At 43.3% G+C, this 24611-nt stretch overlaps 1 protein-coding gene across 1 annotated transcript in view; it reads left to right on the forward strand.

Annotated features, from left to right (window-relative positions):
* Positions 1-24611, forward strand: part of GPC3 (glypican 3) — a 3092951-nt gene that overhangs the window by 1849504 nt on the left and 1218836 nt on the right. The window contains exon 4 of the mRNA XM_086918698.1: positions 17700-17833. Within this exon, the coding sequence (XP_086774824.1) occupies positions 17700-17833 (134 nt within the window). The remainder of the gene's footprint in view (positions 1-17699; positions 17834-24611) is intronic.

A 24611-nucleotide genomic window follows, 5' to 3' on the forward strand; every position in this document is an offset into this window, starting at 1 on the left:
ACGTGAAGGTTATGCGGGATAGAATGAAAAGAATACAGCTTAGTCATGGAATGCCGAGATCGCCAAGCATCAGCAAGCGACCAATGGTGCACCCAGACGCGGAAATGTTCCATCTGTATGTAGGGCAGGGAACAAGGAAGTGTAGGGTGATTCCTACCTTGAGAGGGGACAAGTACACAATTGTAATCCCCCCTAGCATTCATGGTGTCGCTGTAAAACGGCCAACGTGCTGGAAAGAGAATCCCAGAATTTTCCCTGATCAGTGTTAGGTGCATAAATACTGCCAAGAAGTACAGGCTGACCATTCAGGTGCCCCTCGAGAAGTACATACCGACCCTCAGTGTCGACCACCCTAAGAGCAGCCTGAAAAGGGACGCCAGTCTGAAGCCATACCATTGCCCCTTTGCGCGAATGCTGAGTAATTAGTTGCATAAAAGATACCCCGCCATCGCTTGCGCAGACAGTCCAGCTCTCTGGCAATGAGGTGCTTCTCTTGTAAAAAGACTATCCCTGACTGCTGATGCTTGATGTAAGAGTATACCGCATAGCACTTCAGGTAGTGTGCATGCCTCGTGTGTTAAGTTAGGAGACAGGTGTCAGCAGGAAGAGTCATGGAGAGGTAATAGGGGTGCGGGGAAGTCACGCACGAGGACCTACTGCCAGTGAGAAGATGCCTGTTCTCAGAATATAGTGTCATCAACCAACCACAATTTAGGGGATAAAGGGAGGGGAGGGGCTGAAAGGTTGGGTAGTAACTAGGAGGTACATGTTCCCAATACAGAGGATTGACCGCAATTGACAATACGTCCTAAGAAAACATGGTGTACATGTTCTAATGTATCATGGGAGGCAAACAAAGCATGTGCCCAGGGCAGGCGAAGTTAGCAGCCCCTGAATAACTGGTGGTAAATAGGGGCTGGGAGCATTAAGGAAATGCAGTGTCAATGTTGCAATGTTACGCAAGCTGTAAAACAGGTAGAAGAGCTCAGTTCATTTAAATGAGACTGTCAGCTGTCTGAGGAGCTACTGCAGGAGGCTTTGGGAACTCAGCCCGGGAGGTACCCGAACCACTGGGGTCCTCTTCTGAGGTGAAAATGTGAGGGCCCCTCTCATCGTCCGTAGCTGCAAAAGTTGGTCCTAGGTCCACTGCAGCCTGAAAGGCCAGCCTACTGTCCATAATTAATTGTTTCAGGTTCAGAGAGCTAGACAGGGAGCCCCATGGCCAGGACCTCAAGCATAACTGAGTCCTCTTCATGCATCGTTGCTTGTTCTGGTCCCTCTGGCTCGCAAGGCAGGACCAGCATCTGACAGCCTAAGTTCTTTTGAGTGCTGATCAGTTCAGTCCGATGCTTCGGTGGGGTCAGTGAAGAAGAAAGTGGTGCCTTCAGAGATTATCTTGAAGTGCGCTGGAAACAGCAGCGAATATTGTATCCCTTGCTGAAGGAGATGGTGTTTTTACCTCCAGGAAGGACGATCGCTGACACTGCAGTGCATGGTTGTAGTCAGAGAAAAGCATACTGTGCGTGTTCTCCACTTGGAGAGGTCTGCTCTGACTTGCGGCACATAGCACCACGTCCCTGTCCTTTAAATGAAGGAGTTTCACCAGCAGTGGCGAGCAAGAGAGCCTGGAGGTGGGCGGCTCACTAGGACCCGATGTGCCCTCTCGAGGGAGAAAAGGGGCGTAAGGTCTGAGCCTGGGGTAAAGGACCTGAACTAGGTCTCCAGGTAGGTAATAGGGTCAGGTCCTAGAATTTGGATGTTGCTTTCCCGAGGTCTGCCCTCAAAATCATCCTCCCTGCATTCTAGCTGTGTAACCTGGCTCTGGAGATTGCGGATAACCACTTGATGGTCCTTTAAAAGTAACTGCAGGGCAGAGAGGGTTTTTTACCCATTTGTGACCCTTTCTGCAAGCTTAGGGTGGTCATTGTGAAGAAAGTTAAGGTCGGCAGCTAGTGCTCTGAACCTGTCTTCCATGTGACCCTGGAGTGCTCTATGGCAACCAGTACTTTATCCAGCTTGTCAGATGTGGTATGGGCTGTCTTCCTCTCCCTGAGAGGTGCCAGGGTCAGGAGTGGCTCACATGGCAGGAGTTGACGCCTGTGGCCCAGTGTTTGAGTGTAGTTTGCACATAGGTTGGGGGCGAACCCATGATGTCAACCAGGGGCCCCAGCAAAGACACCTGCAGTGGCTCAGTCAACATTGCACCCCTGATCAAGGGCATGCCGGGGAGCTAGTTAGGATGAGCAGCCCTGAACAACAAGGGTAAAGTGATGTCCTATTCTTGGTGAAGCTGCGGGGTGCAAATGCTGCCACTCACCTCCTCAGGCGGGAACTCAGCCCGGGAGGTACTCGAACCACTGGGGTCCTCTTCTGAGGTAAAAATGTGAGGGCCCCTCTCATTGTCCGTGGCTGCAAAAGTTGGTCCTTGGTCCACTGCAGCCTGAAAGGCCAGCCTACTGTCCATAATGAATTGTTTCAGGTTCAGAGAGCTAGACAGGGAGCCCCGTGGCCAGGACCTCAAGCATAACTGAGTCCTCATCATGCATCATTGCTTGTTCGGGCCCCTCTGGCTCGCAAGGCATGACCAGCATCTGACAGCCTAAGTTCTTTTGAGTGCTGATCAGTCCAGTCCAATGTTTCGGTGGGGTCAGTGAAGAAGAAAGTGGTGCATTCAGAGATTATCTTGAAGTGCTCTGGAAACAGCAGTGAATATTGTAACCCTTGCTGAAGGAGATGGTGTTTTTACCTTCAGAAAGGAAGATCGCTGACACTGCTGTTCATGGGTGTAGTCAGAGAAAAGCATACTGTGCTTGTTCTCCACTTGGAGAGGTCTGCTCTGACTTGCGGCACATAGCACCACGTCCCTGTCCTTTAAATGATGGAGTTTCACCAGCAGTGGTCGAGGGAGAGAGCCTGGAGGTGGGCGGCTCACTAGGACCCGATGTGCCCTCTCGATGGAGAAAAGGGGCGTAAGGTCTGAGCCTGGGGTAAAGGACCTGAACTAGGTCTCCAGGTTGGTAATAGGGTCAGGTCCTAGAATTCGGATGTTGCTTTTCCGAGGTCTGCCCTCGAAATCATCCTCCCTGCATTCTAGTTGTGTAACCTGGCTCTGGAGGTTGCGGATAACCACTTGATGGTCTTTTAAAAGTAACTGCAGGGCAGAGAGGGTTTTTCTACCCATTTGTGACCCTGTCTGCAAGCTTATGGTGGTCATTGTGAAGAAAGTTAAGGTCTGCAGCCAATGCTCTGAACCTGTCTTCCATGTGACCCTGGAGTGCTCTATGGCAGCCAGTACTTTATCCAGCTTGTCAGATGTGGTAAGGGCTGTCTTCCTCTCCCTGAGAGGTGCCAGGGTCAGGAGTGGCTCACATGGCAGGAGTTGACGCCTGTGGCCCAGTGTTTGAGCATAGTTTGCCCATAGGTTGGGGGCGATCCCATGATGTCAACCAGGGGACCCAGCAAAGACACCTGCAGTGGCTCAGTCAACATTGCACCCCTGATCTAGGGTATGCCGGGGAGCTAGTTAGGATGAGCAGCCCTGAACAACAAGGATAAAGTGATGTCCCATTCTTGGTGAAGCTGAGGGGTGCAAATGCTGCCACTCACCCCCTCAGGCCAGTTACCCGCACCCGGCAAGGGTCCCCCAGGGGTCTGGCAGGGGCCACTGCCCCACAGAGGTCGGTAGCAAGCAGTCTGGATCAAGAAGGGAGGAGGTGGGAGTGCTGAGCCAAGGCACTCCGGTGAGGCCCCTGCACCTCGTTGTGGTGCCAATTCGGGGATCTGTTGTGGTAGAGGGCTGTCCCCTGCATATCCACTATGCCCTTCCCTACAGGGGGTCAGGCATAGTGGATAGTATGATAGTATGATCAGGCAGAGAGGCTACATCAGAACAAGGAGACACCAACGTCCGGACTCTGGCAAAAGCACCCCATTCGCCTCGATTATAGCAGGAATAAGGAATCAAGTGTCGGCAGGGGCCACCATCCGAGAAGGGCCAGCGCGAAGCCCCTCTCCACTGTGGCTAAGTCCAGGCAAGCAGGAGGCAAACAAGCGCTGGGAAGGAGCTGAGCTAGGCACTCCTGCAGGAGAGTCACTGCGCACCTTGATTACGATGTCAATTCTGGGCCTAGAGGGAGGACCAGACCGATAGATAGCCTCCCGCCAAGGAACGCCCGCACAGTCCCCACTAGAAAGGTGTCTTTTCCAAGATCTTTCCCCGTGCCTTCATTATGGCACCGAAATAGGGGCCTGGCCGAAGGCTCTGTCTGGCAGTCCCTCACCTGGGCACAGTGCCGCACTTCACACCCAGTATGAGACAATGTCAAGAGCCCCACAGGCCTGCGCCCAAGAGGTCAGCCTCATGGCAGCCCCTGCAGCTGCAATCCTTACAGTTCAAACACAAGCAGCGGAGATGGGCCCGGCTCACAAAAATGTGTTTTTGGACCTGCTTTTTTCCAAGCCCCCACTTGACTTATCACTCTGAAACTTTCTAGGAAAGAGCTGAGATGCATGTACTATTTTTTGGAAAGTGGTTCCTACCCCCGACACCAGATCCATGTGTCTTATAATGGCAGACAATCAGAGCTTAAGCTTCCATGTGAGTACTTTGAGTGAGTCTGCCAATAGAGGAATAAAAGTCTCTTCAGCCAATCAGATTGCTCTATTATTTAAAATTGCGTGTGCGCGAGAGTCTCATGGGAGTCCTATGAACCCAACCGTCCAGATATATATATACATTTTGAAAATTAATGTCTCAGAACTACTAAATGCATTTGCACCAAATCACAAAAAGCACACTTTCTGACTAAAGATCTAGTTATGTTCCATATTTTGTGTAATTCTGTGCAGCTGCTTTTTCTGTAAAATTTCCATTGAGAATTAATGATGAAAAATGATGTTCAGCCCCCATTTTCTCGATTCATACTGACTCCAAATATCGTCGTAAAGCTCTCTAGTTTTATCTAATGTTGGAGCTTAGTGGCTTGTTCATTTTTAATTTTTTTGTAAAATCTTTTTATCGGAATTTCATTGATGTACAAGGTCAATACATCATGATAACATCAATACAGGTGTTCCGTACAGAACTACAGGACTGACAACTCTTGGCTGTAGTTACATTAGGTGGAAGCATAAGTCTTAACACAAAAATCTACACTCCACCTGGGGGGTGTGCAAGTGCCGCTCATGTGATCTTGTGTTGTTCCCTGTAAGCCATGCTGTTGCTCTTGTGTTGACCTACTGTCAACTTGGTGTAGGGTTTCCTCACCTATTGTGTATAACCCAGGGCGTAGTTGGCATAGCGGGGCTACGCGGAGGTCCAAGGAGTTGGGAACAAACTCTGTGGTACTCCGCTCTGCTTTGCCACCCACCTCCACCACCTATTAACAATTAATTCTACATTAATCAAAAGTAAAATATAACACACTTACCTGTACTGCGGTGTCCCGGGGCTGCCCTCTTTCTCTTCCGCACCGTCGGGGTAATCACTGTGGAAACTGCGCATGCGCGCGTGCCCGCGCAGTTCTTGTTTTTTAATTTACTTATAATGAATGTAGAATGAATAACTCTGCTCCGCTGCAAAGTGTGCTGAGATTTGCCTACTACGCATTCTTGGAACTCGGAGTAGGCAAATTTCTACACACTCCGCGGGCAGAGCGTAGTTTTCCGCCTGCGCTTAATTGTGTTTTCTTTTAATATAAAACATATCTCTTCAACATGGGTATTTTGGACTGGGACTCACTGTGTAGAAGTATGTGCGCACAATTGCGGGCTAGTGGGTTATAGGGACGGTGATAGTTGCTGGGCTTTGTGGAGCAGGGTGTGGGATGCGTTGGGCTACATAGGGGGTACTGACTGCCTTCTGTGTGTGTGTTGAGGGTCGCTCCTCTCTGAGCATCCATTTTATGGGGCGGTATGCTGTGCACCCTTGCGGCGTGCTTCTTCTACGGGAGGTGTGGAGGCCTGCGTGGGCAGCTCATCTGTGCTTCCTCTTTGAAGGCATGAAGTAACGTGGCCCAGTGCATGGAATTGTGGTGTTTGCGGGTGCCCTGAATCTTTTCCAATCTCAGCACCTCCTCCTTAGAGATCCCCCACTTGCAAACTGCCCCCGCCACTCCCTGATCGATCGCCCACCCGGCGCCCTCCAGTGCATGGCTATGCTCCTCTTCACTAAGAGGATGCAGAGGGAGGCAAAACGCGACTTCCCCTTTTGGTGTTTACGGTACCTAGCTATGCCCAACGCACAGACCTCCCATGAATTGAGATTCCTGAGCCCTGTTACCTCGAGCAGAGATGGCTTGTATCATGGTTCAGTATGCATGAAGTGCTGGGCAAGCCCAGAAAATGTGGAGGAAAGAAGCATTAGGATCCTGACATCTAGGAAAGGTGAAGTGCGTGTTGGGGTAATAGCGCTGGAGCATTTCTGGTGTCAGATATGCGCAATGCATTATGTGATACTGTGTGTTTTTAAAACAATAGTTTCAAGACAACTTCCTCAGGAACTCAAGGGCATGTTGCCATTCTTTATCGTGGAGGGGCCTTTGGAACTCTGCTTCCCATTTGTCCCAGAGTCGGTTTAAAGTGATTGCACCGAGCATTCACACCGCTTTGTACAACCATGTCACTAAGTGTTGCCCTAGACCCATCGGCAGGATTGCATTTAGTACTGGGTGTGTGGGTGGCTCCTGGTCAATTGTGCTCCACATTCTGCAAACCTCTATCAGCAGTGGCCTGTGCATGAGGAATTGCCTGTTTGGAAGGCTTGTGTCAGTGACTAGGACGGCAAAAGCCTGCAGTTTCCCATTGGTATACAAGGTGCCCGCTTCTGTAATTCCGTGTTCGGTCTAGATCTGCAAAGCGCGTTCTATGTAATGAGTTCAGCCTCTTGGAAAGCCCACCAGTGGCTGTATGGGAGAGTATAAAGGGGTTGAGTGGGTCATTTTGTGTATGCGTCTCAGACATGCTCGTGCTACTGCTATCTGGAGTGGGCACCTGGTAGCAGCATGCTATGTATAACTAGGGTGGAAACTGGTCTCGCCATAGTTTGGGTTTCCGTCAATGCACGGTCTGAAGTCCAGTGCAACACCCATGGCAACTGAGCTGCCAGAAAGTATGCCTCAAAGGAGGGAACACCCAGTCCTCCCTGATCCATGGGCAACTGCAATTTAGCTAGGGCTATCCATCTTTGGCCCGATCCCCAGATGAGGGAAATCAGGAGGGTATCCAGCTTGCGGAAGAATGAGTGAGGGGGAACCACCAGGAGATTGGCGAAATAGTACAGCAGCCGTGAGACCAGTATCATCTTGGCCACTGCTATATTCCTTATAGTAGCTAGTGGGAGATCTTTGCAGAAGTTCACTGTGGTTCGAACCCCAGCCAGGAACCCACGGTAATTTACCTTGTCCTGCACCATGTGATATAGTCTTATACCCAAGTACCTGACTGCCTGGGTACCACAAGAAATGTGTTCCCCGCCCGCTAGCATCGGTTGGGGTGGGAGGTTGCCTGAGAGTAGATATACCATGGACATGGCCCAGTTGACTCTCAATCCTGCCACCTTCTCAAAGTCACTCAGGGTTTCTAGTATGGGGCAAGGTCTGATGTGATGTCCCGGATATAGATGAGGACATTATCGGTATATAGTGACACTGCGTGGACCGTGCCTGCAATCAGTATGCCTCATGCCTCATGCCTCCTCCTCCTTGCAGGGGCAGATCGCAAATGGCTCCATCGCCATCACAAAGAGTAAGGGGAGAGTGGGCACCTCTGCCTTGTGCCTCTAAGAATGGGGAATGATGAGGACATATAGGGCACCAATTGTACACTTGACTTTGGCCTAGTGTCTATGAACTTAGTGTAAGTGAGCAGGCATGGTCCTTCTCCCATTTGCGCAGGACCCAAAGGAGATATGGCCAGCTCAAGGTATCAAAGGCCTACTCCCGGTCCAGCACCAGGCACGTCGCGCCCACGGGAACTGATTGCGAGCCGGGTCCTGGATGTGAAGGAGGCGCCTAATGTTGAAGGAGGTGTTTTTCCCCTGGCACAAAACCACACTGATCCGAGTGTACCAGGGTGGGGAGGATTGTGGAGCATCTCTCCTCCAGTATCTTCCTGAAAATCTTGTAGTCTGCTGGCAGCAGGGTTATAGGTCAGTAGTATCTTACCAGCTGGGGATACCTATCTGGCTTGGAGAATGATACTATTACCGATTTGCCCCTGGAGTGTGGGTGGCTTGTTAATTTATGATACAGATTAAATTAAGTTGACATAATGAGCGTGGCCTACTCGCGTTCCGCTAATCCTATTTCTGATTTTAATTAGAGTTGTGTTGGAGGACCCTGTAAAATACCTAAAATATATGTCCAGTTATTTTAAAACCTTCTACGACAGTAGAGCTATAAACCACCAATCCACCCCACTTGTCTATTCATTATAAAATGTAATAGATTTAGAATGCAATTTGATGTACGATGGGACTGTACAAGGTGTTATTTGTTCTATTATTGTGAAAATATACTCTATCATTGAGGGGTTACTCTAGAGATATATCATATGTAACAATGAGTTAAAGGGAGCGGTCAATGGATTTGCAAGAATCTCTTTACAAGTTTATAGAAAGAAGATGCGAGTCATCCAGTCTTAGGGATTTGATGATTGCTAGGAATTTTGTGGATTTTTTTCAAAATTGTTAGTACTTGGAAATTCAAGTTTGGCTTTAGACTCTTCACTCAAGCAATAGAGTTTAGTTTTAGTAATCTTCAGATATTACACATATGATTAATATTTTGGGTCTTCAGTAGGGAAGAATTTAGTATAATAAACTGATATCATTTTGGTTTGGTCTCAATTCCCACATAGTTTATGTGCTGGCAATTTATCATTATTTATATTGTCCTCATAATAAAACTCATATTAACATAATTTCATATAAAGCCAAAAAGAGCTCTGCTTTGTCCAATATTTAAATGTTTAATTTACCCCTTCCCGTTTGGATTATTTAGTCGTTCATTTAGATACTAGTGAATTGGTTACTCCATCGCAACGTTGACTGAGTATCCTCTCTGCCTAACTCACGGTCCACCCGCCTGAATTATGGCTGGGCAGACCTTAAGTTTGTTGACAGCTCTGTAAAAGCCATACTCCTTGGACATCAGCCCAATTTAAAGTGGTAAAGTGGGCAGTTGGATGACCTATGTTTTGCTGCCTGTCAATGTCAGGGAAAGTAAACAGTTTTAATAAATGATGACCCCACACACTAAGGGAGAAACTTCTCATCAACACCTCCCATTGTGTGGGGTCATTATTTTTACATTCTTCAAAAACAGACTTCCACTTTGGGACTTTATAAAAGTTTGAAGTACAGCGATCTTATTTGACAGAGTAATTCATCAGACTTTTACAACATTGACAGAAACTGCTGTGATAGCGATTCTCCCCGATGTTAACAGGACCTCCGGCCGGAGGATATCTCTACATATGGAGGAAAGGATGTCCATCATGGTGATGGAGTAATTTAGTCCGTCTAGCTGATGGACATACTCCTGTCCTTCAAGCCCTAAATCAGGACTCAATTATGCCTGCATAATATAATTGAATCTGCCTGTTTATTTTATATTTAAAGGCTTTTGATTTGAGATGGGAGTTTTGCTTAGTAGCTTCCTGCTTTCTTCAGTACAGAGGTGCACTAGTGATACCCTCCATATATAAGGGGCATTAGGTGCACCTAAAATGTTTTTTTTCATACAATAGTTTTAGAAACATTGTTTATAGTTGTTTTTAAAATGTCCCTCAATTTACCTGTATTTGAATAATGTCTTTTATTGGAAATTCTAGCAACTGTTTCTAATTCAGCTTCTCATAGGTAATTCAGACTAATGTCATTAGTGGGTCATATGTGTACACACATGCACATGAATTAAGACTGGTGGAATGTGAGAATGAATCCTACATAAGAGAAGTGGATTTTAGTATTATGTAAATGTTTTTCTGTAGAATATTCACTAGCAAATAAGCGAAAATTGCTGTAACCTTCTGACAGAGGATATATTTTTGGAGTATATAATGATGATGCAGAAGCTTTAGCCTTTTTAAATATGGTTACAATTCAAAAGGATAACAGCTTTGAAATTTAAATATAAGAAGAATAAACAAAGAATGGATTACTGAGATGTGTGGTGTAAAGTTGGTGGGGAGTTACTATGAGGAAACATTTATAACAAGCATTTGCAATGCAATAGGTCTCGCATTTACGCAAGTTTGAGCTATTGACATTGCAAATGACAATTCCTTTTGTTTTTGTTTTTAAAACATAAATAAAAGGCATTGTCATTTACAATGCCAATTGCTTAAACTTGTGTAAATGCAAGACCTATTGCATTACAAATGCTTGTCTCGTGCTGGATTCGTAATCCTGCCTTCCTGTCCCTGCTTAGAGGGCCGCTTAAGAATGATAAGCAACTGATTTATGAGGTCTTTGAGCTCGACATGAAGGCCTCTTGATGTTTACAATCAGTTGTGTTCGGACTGTTGTATTTATGGCCTTCACAGTCGGCTGCCAGAAGCTTTTTAGGTCTCGCCTATTCTATCCCGTAGGGATTGATAGGCGAAATTATAGTAAGCGGTCCGCAAAGTCTACCTAGCTGCGGATCGCGTACAGTTTATGTGAGCCAGGCGCATGCACATCATCGCTAGCCACATCACACACCACCATTTGTCTGTGCCTCGGCATCAGACTTCAAAGGCTGCCACTCCCCTGCCCCCCGCATCAAACTTGAAAGGAATGCTCTCCCCCGCCCCCACCACAGCAATGCCGAGAGCTTGTTTTTTCTTCTCACCTCGCATTTAATTTTACTTTCTGTTAAAGGAATCACTGTTCGTGCGGGTCAGAGGGAGCTTCTTCAATAAAAAAAAAATTATTTACAGCTTTGCCACTAGCATTAAAACATGTCTACCCTGCTCGGTTCCTGCGCTTCACATTAAATTATTCGTAACTTTTTTCAGCAGGGTAAAAACTATACAATAGCACATTTCCCGGGAAACACTAAGGCTTCTCTGCAGCACGTACAATAACAAAAATATGCTGCATTTTAAACTAGTGCTCTTGTAAAACGCTTTAATGCCATCAGGTCCAGTTCGCGCAATGTAAATGTGAGCACATTTAAATTTAGATTGAAAAAAAACGCGGAACACATCCGCCCACTGGCCACGTTTACTTTGCGTCCTCACATTTGCTGCCACCGATTTTTTTAAAGGTAGAAAACCAATATTTTATTTAATTTGGATGTAAGTTTTTAACATTTTTTACTATAACTCTCCCTTTTCTAACCTTTCTCTCTTTGTTTTTGTCCGCTTGTAGTTGCGTCCTCCCACCATCGCATTCAATGTCGCTTTATTTATGTGCACACGGCCGCTGTTATGTTATGGACATTGCATCATGTATTTTGTGTAAGCACAATAATGGAATAAAAAAAAAAGGAAACGCTACACAATTATGTGGTTATTTAAAGCCGGGTCAGAGGGAGGAGAGTGAAAACGCCGGCCAGTTAGAAAACACTCAAGATTAAACATACTTTGCCAAAACATTAAATAGCTACCTGTCTGTCCTCCTTCTGTTCCGGCATTTGTTCTGGCATTTAATTTAACTTTTGCGCGTGATTAGTTGTAGCAGTTTAATTTTTTTGCAAACTAAGGTTACAGAAATTGTGTGTTTAGGCTAACTTTTTTGAATAAATAATGTTTTACACTCTTTTAGTGCACATTTCGGTGTCAGTGCTTTAGGTCCACAGCTACAATGCTTAATTATCAACTTTTAGCTGAGAACAGACAACAGGCGCCACTGTGCCACAAGGCCGCCAGAGTCATCCTCTTGTAGTAATACCTAATATTGCCATTATAAATTACAATAACTTTTATTTAAGTATTAATTATTAATAAAAATTAAAAGCCATTGTTATTTGTAATACCAATACATGTAAGTCACGTAAATACAACACATATTGCATTACAAATGCTATAGGTGTCACATTTGGGAAAGTTATAACTATTGACATTGTAAATGACAAAGCTATTAATTTCGCTATTTTCAAAAACAAAACATAAATAAAAAAAGTGTCATTTACAATCGCCAATAGCTCAAACTTTCCTAATGCGAGACCTATTGCATTGCAAATGCTTGTTAGATGTTAGCTGTACATGGGTTTGTGTTGTAATTGTGCTGCGTGCAAAAAAAAGGCTTGCTTTTCAGCCAGCCATAAGCGGTAGTTAGTGCTTTAAGGAATGTTTAGTATGAAAATAAGTTAGGCCGACTATGTTTAAAAGACCCTTAAAGTCTCTTTTTAAGAACAGCCTCACAAATTTTCTCATAAGCATAGCGCATGTTAGAGTTGAGTTCTCAGCTATGTTTCAAACAAAGTAAAGACTGGGAATAAGTCCATCCCTAGATTTATTTATTTATTTATTTCAAAGGTTTTATATAGCGCTACTTGACCCAAGAGTATCAGAGCGCTTTACAAGGATGGTGAACATAATGAGATAAAATTAACAATTAAGCGAAAAAGAGTTACAGTATGATAATGCATTCAACAGGGCTAAGGGAGCAAAGAAACGGAGAGATAAAATTAAGTGGAAAATGAATAATTAAAAGTTAGGAGAGAGAGGGGGTGAAGAGAGGGGGAGTGAGAGAATGAAGGGATTGAGAGGGGATGGGAAGAGGAGTGGACAAGGGAAGAGAAAGGAGTGAACATGGTCAGAGTCAGTAACATTAGATATCCCAATACTTGTTGAGAAGAAGTACTTTGAGTTCCTTTTTGAAGAGAGGGTAAGAGGGGTTGCAGCGAAGATCCTTAGAGAGAGAGTTCCAAATTATAGGAGCATTACCAGAGAACGCACGGGATTGGGTCTTTTGACATTTGAGTCTGGGTGGGATCAAGACAAGGGAGTTTGTGCTCCTCAGGGACCGGGAGCAACCTGCTTTGTGTAGTTTTGGTGTAAGTTAAGAAGGGGTGTTTTGGTGAAGAGCTTTTATGAGTGATGCAGGCAATCTTGTAGGTGGATCTTCCTTCTATTGGGAGCCAATTGAGAATTTTGAGGACGGGGGAGATGTGATCAAATGTTTTACAATCAGAGATGAGTCTCGCAGCTAGATTGAGGAGAGAATTCATAGGAGCAAGATGGATTTTAGGGGTGCCAGCCAAAGTGGCGTTGCCATAGTCAATCCTGGAAAGGACAAGCGATTGGACAACAAGTTTGAAATCGTTTGCTGGAATAAATGGTTTAAGTTTCTTGAGGTGGAGAAGGGTGAAAAGTGCACTTTTGGATGCATTTTTAATGTGGGGGATGAGATTTAGATTCTGGTCGATACTGATGCCTAGGGATTTGACAGAATTAGAGGTGGAGAGTGTGCAGTTAAGAGCTTTGATGTCATTTATCCAGAGTTGAATGGGAAGGGTGTTGTTTTTGGTGGAGAAAAGGATGATTTCAGTTTTATTCGGGTTCAGTTTGAGATGGTTCCGATAGAACCGGATTTGAATTTTGGTCAAGGTCTCATTGAGGTGGAGAATGTCTTTGTGGGATTTGATCTTGTAATATAATTGGGTGTCATCAGTATAGAGGTGGTAATTGATATTGGCTTGTTTGAGGATGAGGGTGAGTGGTTCCATGAACAGATTGAATAGGGTTGGGGAGAGGATGGATCCTTGAGGGACGCCGAGTGAGACAGGTTGAGGTTTAGAGAGAAAGTGGCTGAGCTTGATTTGCTGAGATCTGTTTTGAAGGAATGAGGAGAACCATTTGAATACGTTGCCATCTAAGCCGAACCGGTCTTTGAGAGGGTTGAGAAGGGTGGGGTGGTGGACGGTATCAAATGTAGCTGAGAGGTCGAGGAGGATTAGTAATGAGGATTCCCCTTTGTCTAGGGAGCGATAAATGTAATCAGTGATATTTAGCATAGCAGTTTCTGTACTGCATCCCTTTTAAAGCCGGATTGGAAAACATCAAGGAGGTTGAAGGAGGCGATATGTTTCTCTAATTGCAATAGGACACATTTTTTAAGGGCTTTAGAGAGGAATGGAAGGTTAGAGATAGGGCAAAGGTTGTTAAGGTCATTGGGGTCAGCAGTGGTGTTTTTGAGAATGGGTGAGATTTGACCAAGCTGAAGGGAGGTGGGGACACAACCAGTGGAAAGAGAGGAGTTGATGATTTTGGTCCATATAGGGGCAATGATAAATTTAAGTTCTTGAACCAAAAGGGCAGGAAGAGGATCTTTGGAGTGCCAGGAAGGTTTTAGTTTAGCAATGATATTAGTGATCGTAGATTCAGATACTGGACTAAAATCACTCCATGAGGCATTGTTTTTAGCAGGGTGGCTTATTTTCGGAAAGGTATCTTGTTGGGGGAGAGCAGGGAGGGGATGAGAAGGATCGAGAGGGGTGGAAAAAGTGGACGGAGGAGAGTTAGGAGTGTTGGGGAGAGTGTGTAGGATGGGAGTAGGTTAAAGTGAGAGTGGGAGGGAAGAGAAGGATAGTTTGATCTTGTTGATTTTGTTCGTAAAGAAACTGGCAATTTCTTCGCATCTGTCAATAGAGGCTAATATTTTAGGAGGGCCAGTGGAGGTTTGTTTTTTAACAATGTTAAAGAGTTCTCTAGGGCGGTTTCTGGCTTCATCAAGTTGTGATCGTAGAAAGGAGGCTTTCTCATTAAAGATATGTTTTTTGTACTGGGCTCTAGCAGTTGTAAGGAGAGCCAGATTGTCAACGGTTGGATGATTCCACCAAACCCGTTCAGAATATCTAAGGATCCGTCTTAGAATTGAACCAAGACTTAGGAGGGTTGCTTTTTTGTTGTTTGAGTTTGATTGGAGCAATTTGGTCGAGGGCTTCAAGAATAGAACTGTTATAATTGTTAGTTAGGTCGGTGGTGCTGTCAGAGAGAGGGGGGAGAAGTAAGTGGGCCTTAATAGTGGATTCCAATTCGCCAGGAGGAATAAGGTGAAGGTTGCGTGTGGATTTCCTAGGTAAAGAGCTGATGGGGGCGGGGCGAGTCATGGATCTATTCATGGTGAAGAGGATAAGGTAGTGGTCAGACCAGTCTACCGGAAGTATATTTGAGAGGGAGGCCAGATCGTTGCTAGTCATAATGGCATCAAGCGTGGCACCTTTGTTATGGGTTGGAGAATGGCAGAGTTGGGTCATATTGGTGATGTACATGGTATCATTAAATAGGATGACAGCAGGATCATCACTTTTGTTCCAATGGATGTTGTAGTCACAGAGGAAGAGATTTTTAGAATGTGAGAGCGATGATTGTATAATAAGATCAGTCAACTCTTCCGTAAAGGGGATGTTTTTTCCAGGGGGATGGTAGATAGTGTGCAACCGGGTGATGGGGGAGTCAGGCATAATGAGATCAGCGCAAAGGTATTCAAAGGATGAAGGGTCTTGTAGATGAACGAGTGAGTTGTTAGGTTCAATTTTAAAAATGATGGCGAGTCCTCCTCCTGTTTGTTCGATTCTATTTTTTTTAAAGATAGAGTATCCAGGGGGGATAAGCAAGTCGAGGATGGGAGTCGAGTGGGCGGTGAGCCAGGTTTCAGTTAGGAATGCAATGTCAATGTTTTCACTAAGAATGGTTTCAGCAATCTCAGTAGTGTGGCAGGAGGCGGATCGGCAATTAATCAGCATGCAACAGAGGGGAGTGGGATTGGGAGATTTGGAGGGGGAGACAAGGGGGGATAGTTCTAATTTGTTGGGGTGGTCTAGGGGAGGTTGGAGGAAGGGAGAGTCTTCTTATTCCTAAGAGAACAGGGATGGTAGACAGTTGAGTAGGGGGAATAGTGGACGAAGGTGGTGAGGGAGAGGTAGTTAAGTTAGTGGAACTGTTAGCTTAAGAGGTTATTGGGCGAGTACCAAGTTTTGGCCGTTGTATGTTGGTATTGTAGGGAGTGACGATTAAGGAAGGTTGAGTGGGTAAGGTGCTGGTTGTGTAGTTGCTAGAAGTTAAGTTAGTGGAACTGTTAGCTTAAGAGGTTATTGGGCGAGTAGTGGGGGGAGAAGGGGGGATAGGTCTAAGTTGTTGGGGTGGTCTAGGGGAGGTCTGAGGAAGGGGGAGTCTGAGCATTTCTCTTTGTACCCCTTATAAATCTAGCTGCGGCATTCAGGGAAGCCCTTAGTGGGGCCAAGGTATATTTGGGGAGGCCACAGAGCATTGCACTGCCATGGTCTAGCCTCAGCAAAACAAGCGCTTGAACCCTCTTTTTTGTGTCTGTTATAGCTGTTCTTTACGATAAACTTTTGGACCTCTGACGTTATATCTTTTGACTCATTTTTCAATAGAGCTTCATGTTATTTACTCAGTTTTTGATCCATTTCATCCTCATTTGCTAGCATTCTGGCTGCCCATTCTTAGTACAGAGTATTGTGTGGTGCTCTTGTATCTCATAGTTACCTGAAGTTGAAGCTGTAGTGGACATTTTTCTTTGTAGATAATTAGTTTGGGAGTAATATAGACTTTTTTGAGACGCCTCTCTGAGAGCTTATTCCCAAGACAAGGAGCCTAGAAAAAAGAAGACAAAAAACCCTCATAGTTTGGAGATAGAGTTATTGTCTCAAAATCAGTTACACACATTGACCTCACTGGTGATCTGGTTATCAATATACAATTGAAAATACAGTGTTTATTTCTTAATAAACTGTGACAAAGACCACAAATTGAAGTGGTTGGGGTTTCGCACTTCACCAAATTTAAGGTCCGCCTGCCTGATTTAGAGGTGGGTGGATCTTCAGTATGTTGACGATGGAGTCTACAGCTGCTCCATAGCCGACATACTCCTCCAACAGGATATGGGCCATCGGAGGTTAATTCATAATTCCAATTGTCCTAATTAGTGTGGTTGTCATTTTTACTGTGATGGTGAAGGCCAGTAAATGAAAAAAACACCTCCCATGCCATGGGGGAAACCTCCTATGGTGCACAGGTCATTTGTTTTTCATATTCCAAAAGCACACTCACACCCTGGGAGTTTAGTTTTGAAAAATGGAAAACCTTTTCAAAATGTAAGGGACATCCGTCATGCTTAATAGAGCTATTCATCAAACATTTACAGCAATGACAGGAACCGCCTGGACAGCAGTTCCGAGGCTGTTAAGAGTTGTTTGCGGGGAAGATGGACAATGTTAGATTTGGTTGGGGTACATCTGTTGGGATGGTGGGAACAATTTTCTCAGCCATTCTAACAGAGTCCACTCCATTGCTATAATCCTGTTTTTGAATATATATTTTACAAACATTCATTTAAAAAGTGCAAAATCCAACCAGTTCAAAATGGTTTTAAATGGTTATGCAAAGCATGCTGGCGTCATATAATAATTTGGTAGCTCTCCATTTGGAAATCTATTAAGTATAATTGCCCCTGAACATGACAACTATTATATTTGTGCTTTTTTGACTCAACGCCTTTTCATGCCTGTTTCTGAATACTGAGTGAAAGAATATCATTCAGATAGGTGCATACACTTTGCAAAGTAAGGTGACAAAAAATGTGATTTGTTTGTGTGTTCTTTCCCCAGCAACAATTTGTGGCAATAATTTAAACCCACTCAGAAATGCATTTATCACTGTCAAGAGAAAAATGAACAAAGAAAAAAAATAATGTTTCTGTTTTACTTTTCTTAAATTGTTTCAAAAATCGATTTTCATATATTTTTCAGATTCAGAAATTGTGTAGCAACTCAAAACAGAGACACTCAAGAGCAGTACACCTTCCTGAAGATTTGTATGTTGAGAAGAAAATCACAAAAGTCTCTCATATAGAAAATGAAGACACTTTAACCAGTAGAAGAAGGTAAGTTGGATCTGAATGTGTAAATGTATGTATGTATGTGGTATTTGCATAGCACAAAACTAGCCAAAAAGTTGCAGAGCGCAGTAAAGATGCAAAGGCAAGTATTCAGTCAACGAGTGATAAGACAGGAGGAGAAGTGTGCTGTTGCTGTACTTAATATATCAGTAATGGATGCATTTTTATTTGTTAGGTGGGTGAATACTAGTAAAAATAGGGCAACATCTAGCAAACATGGTTGACTTTACAGATATGATGTGTGCTCAGCATGTGGTCATAGTTTAAGTCCATCATCACCTGATTGGTGATGGAAAATGTGGGCACAGTGTAGCTTGTTGAATTACTACAAGTCTGGATACTCAAAAGAAAATTGTCACAATGACTAGATGATGATTGATTTTATCAATGATCTAATTTGAAATGTCATTAATGATATTACCAATGATGTCATTTATTTTGTCATGAATTATGTAATATGTGAGGTCATAAGCAGTGCATGATGGAAGTGGAAATTATAGTTAGCTCAGTAAAATAGAAATGCTGAATTTTTGTATTTTGTTTATTTTTAAACATTATTTGTTATCTCAGTTCAACACGTTAATTATAACACCACTTCCACCCTTTGATTTTTCAGTGAATTTCTGGTATATGTTTTAACAAAAGGAAAGATCTTATTTGCCTACCTAACAATAAAGTTATTTTAATCTTTCATTTTTTCAGTGAGTTTCTGTGGCTTTCTCTTTATATATTAAAAGTTCACTATAAACGCAACCACCTCAGGCAACCTGCACCCAACCACTCCTAGGTGCCCACACCCCCACTACACAGTGCCGAAGGCCTCTGACCAGGCCCTGTGCCCAACCCCCACATGGATATGGTTGAGATTAGTGCAAATGCCTTGGTATAATTCAAATAAAAATTAAAGCTGGTTTGCTTGGAAAATTATGGGTGCTCCAAGGATAACGCCTCTTGTCCTGGATGTCTACCTTTAAACTTGACACATGTGTTACTAATGAATCATTAGTTGCATCTCCTTCTTGTTCTTGGTATAACCCCAAGGAGTCCATAAAATAATGTAATTCACTTCTTTTCAAATTAAAATTGGAATCTTTATTCATATTCTTATTTTCATCCTTGTAAATTATTGTTCATGAAATTGTTTTGTCATTTCATTAATTCACATGACTTATGGCATCTAGCTTAAGATCCTATGCATTTCGGGCATAGAGCCCTTCCTCAGGGAGCATCTCTATAAATCAAAAAGATAACATATTTGTCTTACTGTCAAAATATATGATGTATTCAACAGATAAGTATTCAAATATCCAAGTGATTCACTCGTGAGCAATGTGAACAATAACACAACTCGTGCATTTTAGCTCAACTTGATAAAATAATGTGCTGTGTGTTTTTCAAACAAGCTATCGTTGTGTAAAAACCGCACATTCACTGAGCACTTACAGGTCAGTATGGTACTCTTGGATATAATGCCGATGTGAAAGAAACCCGTATCTGGAAATAAACATGTCAATTCACGTTACTTTTTTGTGTAACCCGATACAATCTGTGAACGAGTCTAGGCAATTACAATAGTTACTTAATACAAGACGCGTTGCATCCCTTCCATAAATCCTCCGCACCGAGTCATCGGTGTTCGTGAAGCTGCACTAACGCGTGAAATTAAGCTTCCGTGTATTTGCTCACGAGTCGTCCTGATTGGGCGCTTGTGGCCGGTCACATGATAGCTGAAAGTCGACAACAGACTATGCTTGCTACTAGTGTAGTAACTCGAAAGAAATGCTACAGTGTGTGTGAAATCGTCAAAATATTGGCCATAATATAACAATAAGGTACAAAAAACAGGAAAAAAACTGAATCAGAAAAAACGAAAAATGTGCGAATGAAAATAAGTAGGTGATCTATTATTGCTCACTAGGAGTGGGGATGGAGTGTAGATCATCTGATCAGTGTTAGGTATCACAATGAAGGAACACCCCAACCAAGGAGTAGACAAATGTCATAATATCAGGTGCATCCATCTTACAGTACAATAATAGATAACATGCAAATTCAATGCGGTCATAAGCCCATTGGGCTTACTTGAGTTCATCCTATAAATCCAGATATTTTCTCCTTGTAGTAGGTGTTTGCTGATGTCAATTCCTTCTCTTTTGATGGCAGTTTCCAATATCAGAAACATAAGTTGGGAAACATTGTGATGTTCTTCTAGAAAATGCATGGCCACTGCAGACTTCTGATTATGAGTCCGAATATTGGACTTATGTTCATTGATACGTATCTTGATCTTTCTTTCCGTCTTTCCGATATATACTTTGCCACATGGGCATTTTAGTAGATATATTACGTTTGATGTATCACATGTTGCATTCACCTTCAGCTTGATGTCTTGACCTCTCATGGGGTGTGATATTACAGTGCCTTTAATAATGTTGTTACAATTTCCACAGTGCATACATGGTCTGGTTCCTTTGTAAGCTGTAGGTGTTTCTGTCTTTGAGTTAAGTATTTCCCCAAGGCTCTTCCCTCTGGTGTGGGCAAAAAGTGGTGGTCTGTCGCATATTGAATTGAAATCGGGTTCTAAATTCAAATAGGCCAATGCCTTCTTATTATACTTTTGAAGTTTGTGCTTGATGTGGAAAACTTAGATACTACCACCATTCTGGCATCATCAGATTTTTTGTTCTATTTTAGTATATTAGTTCGCTTCATTTGATTCACCCGTTCCTTTGCCGTGGTGATGGTTACTTGGGGATATCCTCTTTTAGCAAATCTCTCTCCCATTTCTTCAATTCTTTGTGTGGCTTTCATAGGATTAGACGTGGTTCTTTTAACTCGCATCATTTGCGATGTTACGAGATGTTGTTTCAGCGCGGTCTGGTGGAAGCTGCAATAATGCAATGTATTATTTTTGTCAATGCTCTTTCTATAGATGTCTGTCTCTATCCCATTTTCTAACAGCGTTACTTCTACATCTAAGAAAGTAATTTTTTTTATCGGAAATTTGCCATGTCAATTGAATTTGTTTGTCTGTCATGTTCAGTTGTGACAATGCTTCCTCTAATTTTTGTCTTGTGTTTTTCCAAATTATGAAGATATTGTCTATGTATCTTACTATGAGTTTAGTGTCTGTTTGCTAATTGGGGTTACTTAGGATGTTATCTTCTTCATATGCCTTCATAAAGATGTTTGCATACACAGGTGCAGCGCAATTGCCCATTGACGTGCCCATGAGTTGCTGGTACCAGTCTTCTTTGTATTTACAATAGCTTTTGTATAAAGTAAATACCAATAATTTCATCAAAAATGTCTGCATGGGTAGGTTCAGGTTGGTCGCCAGTATCGCTTGCTCCATTGCCTCTATCCCTGATGCGTGCGGAATCGATGTGTAAAGCGACTTAATATCTGCTGTGCATAATAGCAGTTGCTCTTCTTGTCTGATTTCCACTGTTTGAAGTTTTATTAGGAAATCTGTCATGTCCTTGATATATTTGGTCATCTCTTTTACTGTTGGTTGCATGTATTTATCTAAAAATTGCCCAATGGGTTATGTAAGCTCCCTCTCGTGGAGGCAATCAGTCTTAGTGGTGGATCTCTCAAATTTTTGTGAACCTTTGGTGTCATGTAAAAACTGGGACTTTTAGTATTAGCTTTCAATAGTAAACTTTTAGTTCTTTCTTTGATCACACCGTTCTCATAAGCTCTCTGGATTATCTCTTCTAAAATCGTCATTTACTCATTGGTCGGATTCCTGTCTAATTTTAAATAGATCGTCGAATCAGAAATGTGTTCCTGGATTTTAGCCTCATACATGCTGATATTCATTATCACCAAACTGCCTCCTTTGTCAGCTTTAACGTAAATAATTTGATCGTTGTTGGCCAATTTTTTAAGTGTCCCTATGTCTTTTTCGGTGACATTTTTCCTGGCACAGTCTTTGGCTGTTAACACTCGGTGATTCATGTATGGCCAGGCCCTGCATCCAATGCTCTGTGAATGTCCAATCCACAAGAACTTCGCCCTTGTGCAACAAAGAAGGTTAATTGGTGGTCAGTCCACCAATGCCTGTCACCTGACCACCCGGTTGCACACAGTCTTCTGCCATGTAAAGTTGAGGTTGGGTTCAGGGCTTGCTATGCCCAACACCCCTGGGTGCCCGACTCCTTTTGAATACTTATCAGGTGCCCACTCCTCCAGGACACCTAACCCGTACTGCGCACACCATTTGGCCTTGTGCAGTGAGAGATGGATGCAAGCCCTGACCTTGTCCAGGCCCTTCGCCCAACTACCTGCAGGTGCCCAACCCCTTTATGGTCTGGAACACCTGTCATACCGAAGAGTGGGCCTTGCTGGGTGAAGGGGCACCAGGTGCTGGTACTGTGGAACCCACATACAAAATTATTTTTGAAACTTGTAAGCAAAGTGAGGGTCCCTTTCAGGCCCTACCATATGGCCTTCTGGGTCAGAATGAGCCATCATGGACATTTCAAAGCTTTTCAGGACTCATGGACTGAGTCCTGTAATAGTGGCAGCAATATTTTCTTTAGTGTTGCACCCAGCTAGTCAGAATATTCTTTATCAGTGCTGGTAGGGCACTACAACAATAACATACAGGGGAAAAAGCTTTTTTCAGCCCATCAGAAGACTATATTTCTTTTGATTTTTTTAGTAACTCGATACTGAGAAACCTTAAAATCCTCATACTCCTTCTCAGGGGTCTTACCAATAAGTAGTCCATCCAAAAGCAGCAAATAAATCAACAGAGAATCTGAAATATGAAAAGACATCTTTATTACAATTAATTGTGAGTCTACGTCGCCCAGTCACACCTAAAGCAACTGGATGAGGCAGTCTGCCTGAATGGTCTCCGCACAGACCTTTTATACAATTTATTATGCCCTAGGCACACATTCTTTCTTTGAAGTAAATTATTGTTGGTCACTCCCAGGACGTGCACACAAAGCACTGCATGATGACAAACCCACTTTCAAGATAAGTCCAGGCCATAAACAATGTCCACATAATGCGTACATTCTCTAGCTGACAAGGCCGGTTAAACCCAAAACATTAAGAACACAGTCCATGTCATAAATAGCTCGTGGAGGCAGGAACAGATGGAAGTAAGATAGGCACGTTTGTGTGTAGTAAATCTTTACAATGTCCTGTGCTCTGATCTATAATCTTGATCAGCAAAAGGGCAGGAACTGGCTTGGCAAGGTTAGCCTCAAGCAACAGGGTCAGCTTTCGTCAGGTCATGCAAAAGTCAGCACAAACCCATGCTGAGGTTATGTCCTTAAATACTTGTTCTCCCATGGTGAGAGCATACTGTAAGGGCAATGCACAAAATGGCTGCTATTCACAAGATGGAACCCAACTGTTAAAACAGAATCTTCAAATACACAGTGAATCCATTGGTGTAACATGATGAAAATACTCATGCATACCGCATTAGTCATTTGCGGTTCGCTGACACCAAATTCATAACAGAATCATGATATTTAAAACATAGGTTCAGAATTTTAAGAACCACAATACTGTAACTAAAGCAATGGTACAGATATACCTAACTTTTTCTGAGAGGTAACACCAACATGACCAACATGGCCCTCTTTGAATGCAATTTTGTTAAATGTCTGAACGTAAAGTTTTACCTTTTTGCCAAATCTGACTTAATTCTGCTTAGCCATACTTCCTGTATCAGAGAGCAACGTTTCCAGGGAATTAACATAAGGAATCATACTGGTGGGATCTCCTTTTTTCTTAGCCCACATTGAATAGACCAATGCGAAACTTTCCATAAGGGCTGAACTTTTTTGGGAAAGTTTCATTCTAATTCATCAAACTGCACCAAAGGTAATAAAGGAACAAAGATGCCTTACCTTTTAAAACTCTGACCTCACTATAAGTACACAGTGATGGCCGCCATAGTGATATCGCCAGTAGGTAGTTATACTTAATACCTATTTCCATAGGAAAAGCGTTTTTTGACTTGCCAATATCTTTGGCGCTGTTCGGCGAATCTACGTGAAATTTTCACAATATTAAGGCACTCTGGTCAGCTACTGTCTTGAAAGAATCGGGGTGATTCGTCAGGTGGGGCAGAGAAAAAAAGGGGGTCCCAAAACGCATTTTCTCTATGTTAATTTCCATTGGAAATTTAAGACAAGGCTACAGCCCGAACTTATGAATGGAATTACACTAAATTTGGCAAAAAGGTAGCTCTTGGTTCAGAAAGCAACCTTTTTGTTAAATGGTGTAAAACCATTCAGTAGTTCCTGAGAAATTCATATATTTATAAATGACGGTGCATCCCTATGGATATTTATTTATTTATTTTTGTGTTTTATAGAGCGCGAACATGACCCGTGAGGGTATCAGAGCGCTTTACACGGTATACATTGTTGAGCAAACAAAGGATTAAGGTAGGGACAAACAGATCAAACATTACACGGTATACAATGTTGAGCAAAAAGGTTAAGGTGCAGGGACAAACAGATCCACACGAATGGTTGCACTCATTGTCATAGACAGAAACAAAAGCAAGGTTCCAAATGTATTTGTCGTGGGTAGCTTTTGATATGTGAGGCGGTAGTCTTAGATTAGTCCCACTCAATGAGGAGGTTCTGGGCAGACCTTAGGCGAAGAATTTACCCATGAGGAAGGTTTTTGTCTCAGTTTTGAAGCGTGCTAGAAGAGGGATTTTTCTGATGGAGGGTGGAAGAGAGTTCCAGATTCGTGGTGCTGCTCCGGTGAACGCCCTGTT

Source organism: Lissotriton vulgaris, chromosome 4_1 (genome assembly GCF_964263255.1).
Source record: "Lissotriton vulgaris chromosome 4_1, aLisVul1.2, whole genome shotgun sequence".
NCBI classification, from domain to species: Eukaryota; Metazoa; Chordata; class Amphibia; order Caudata; family Salamandridae; genus Lissotriton; species Lissotriton vulgaris.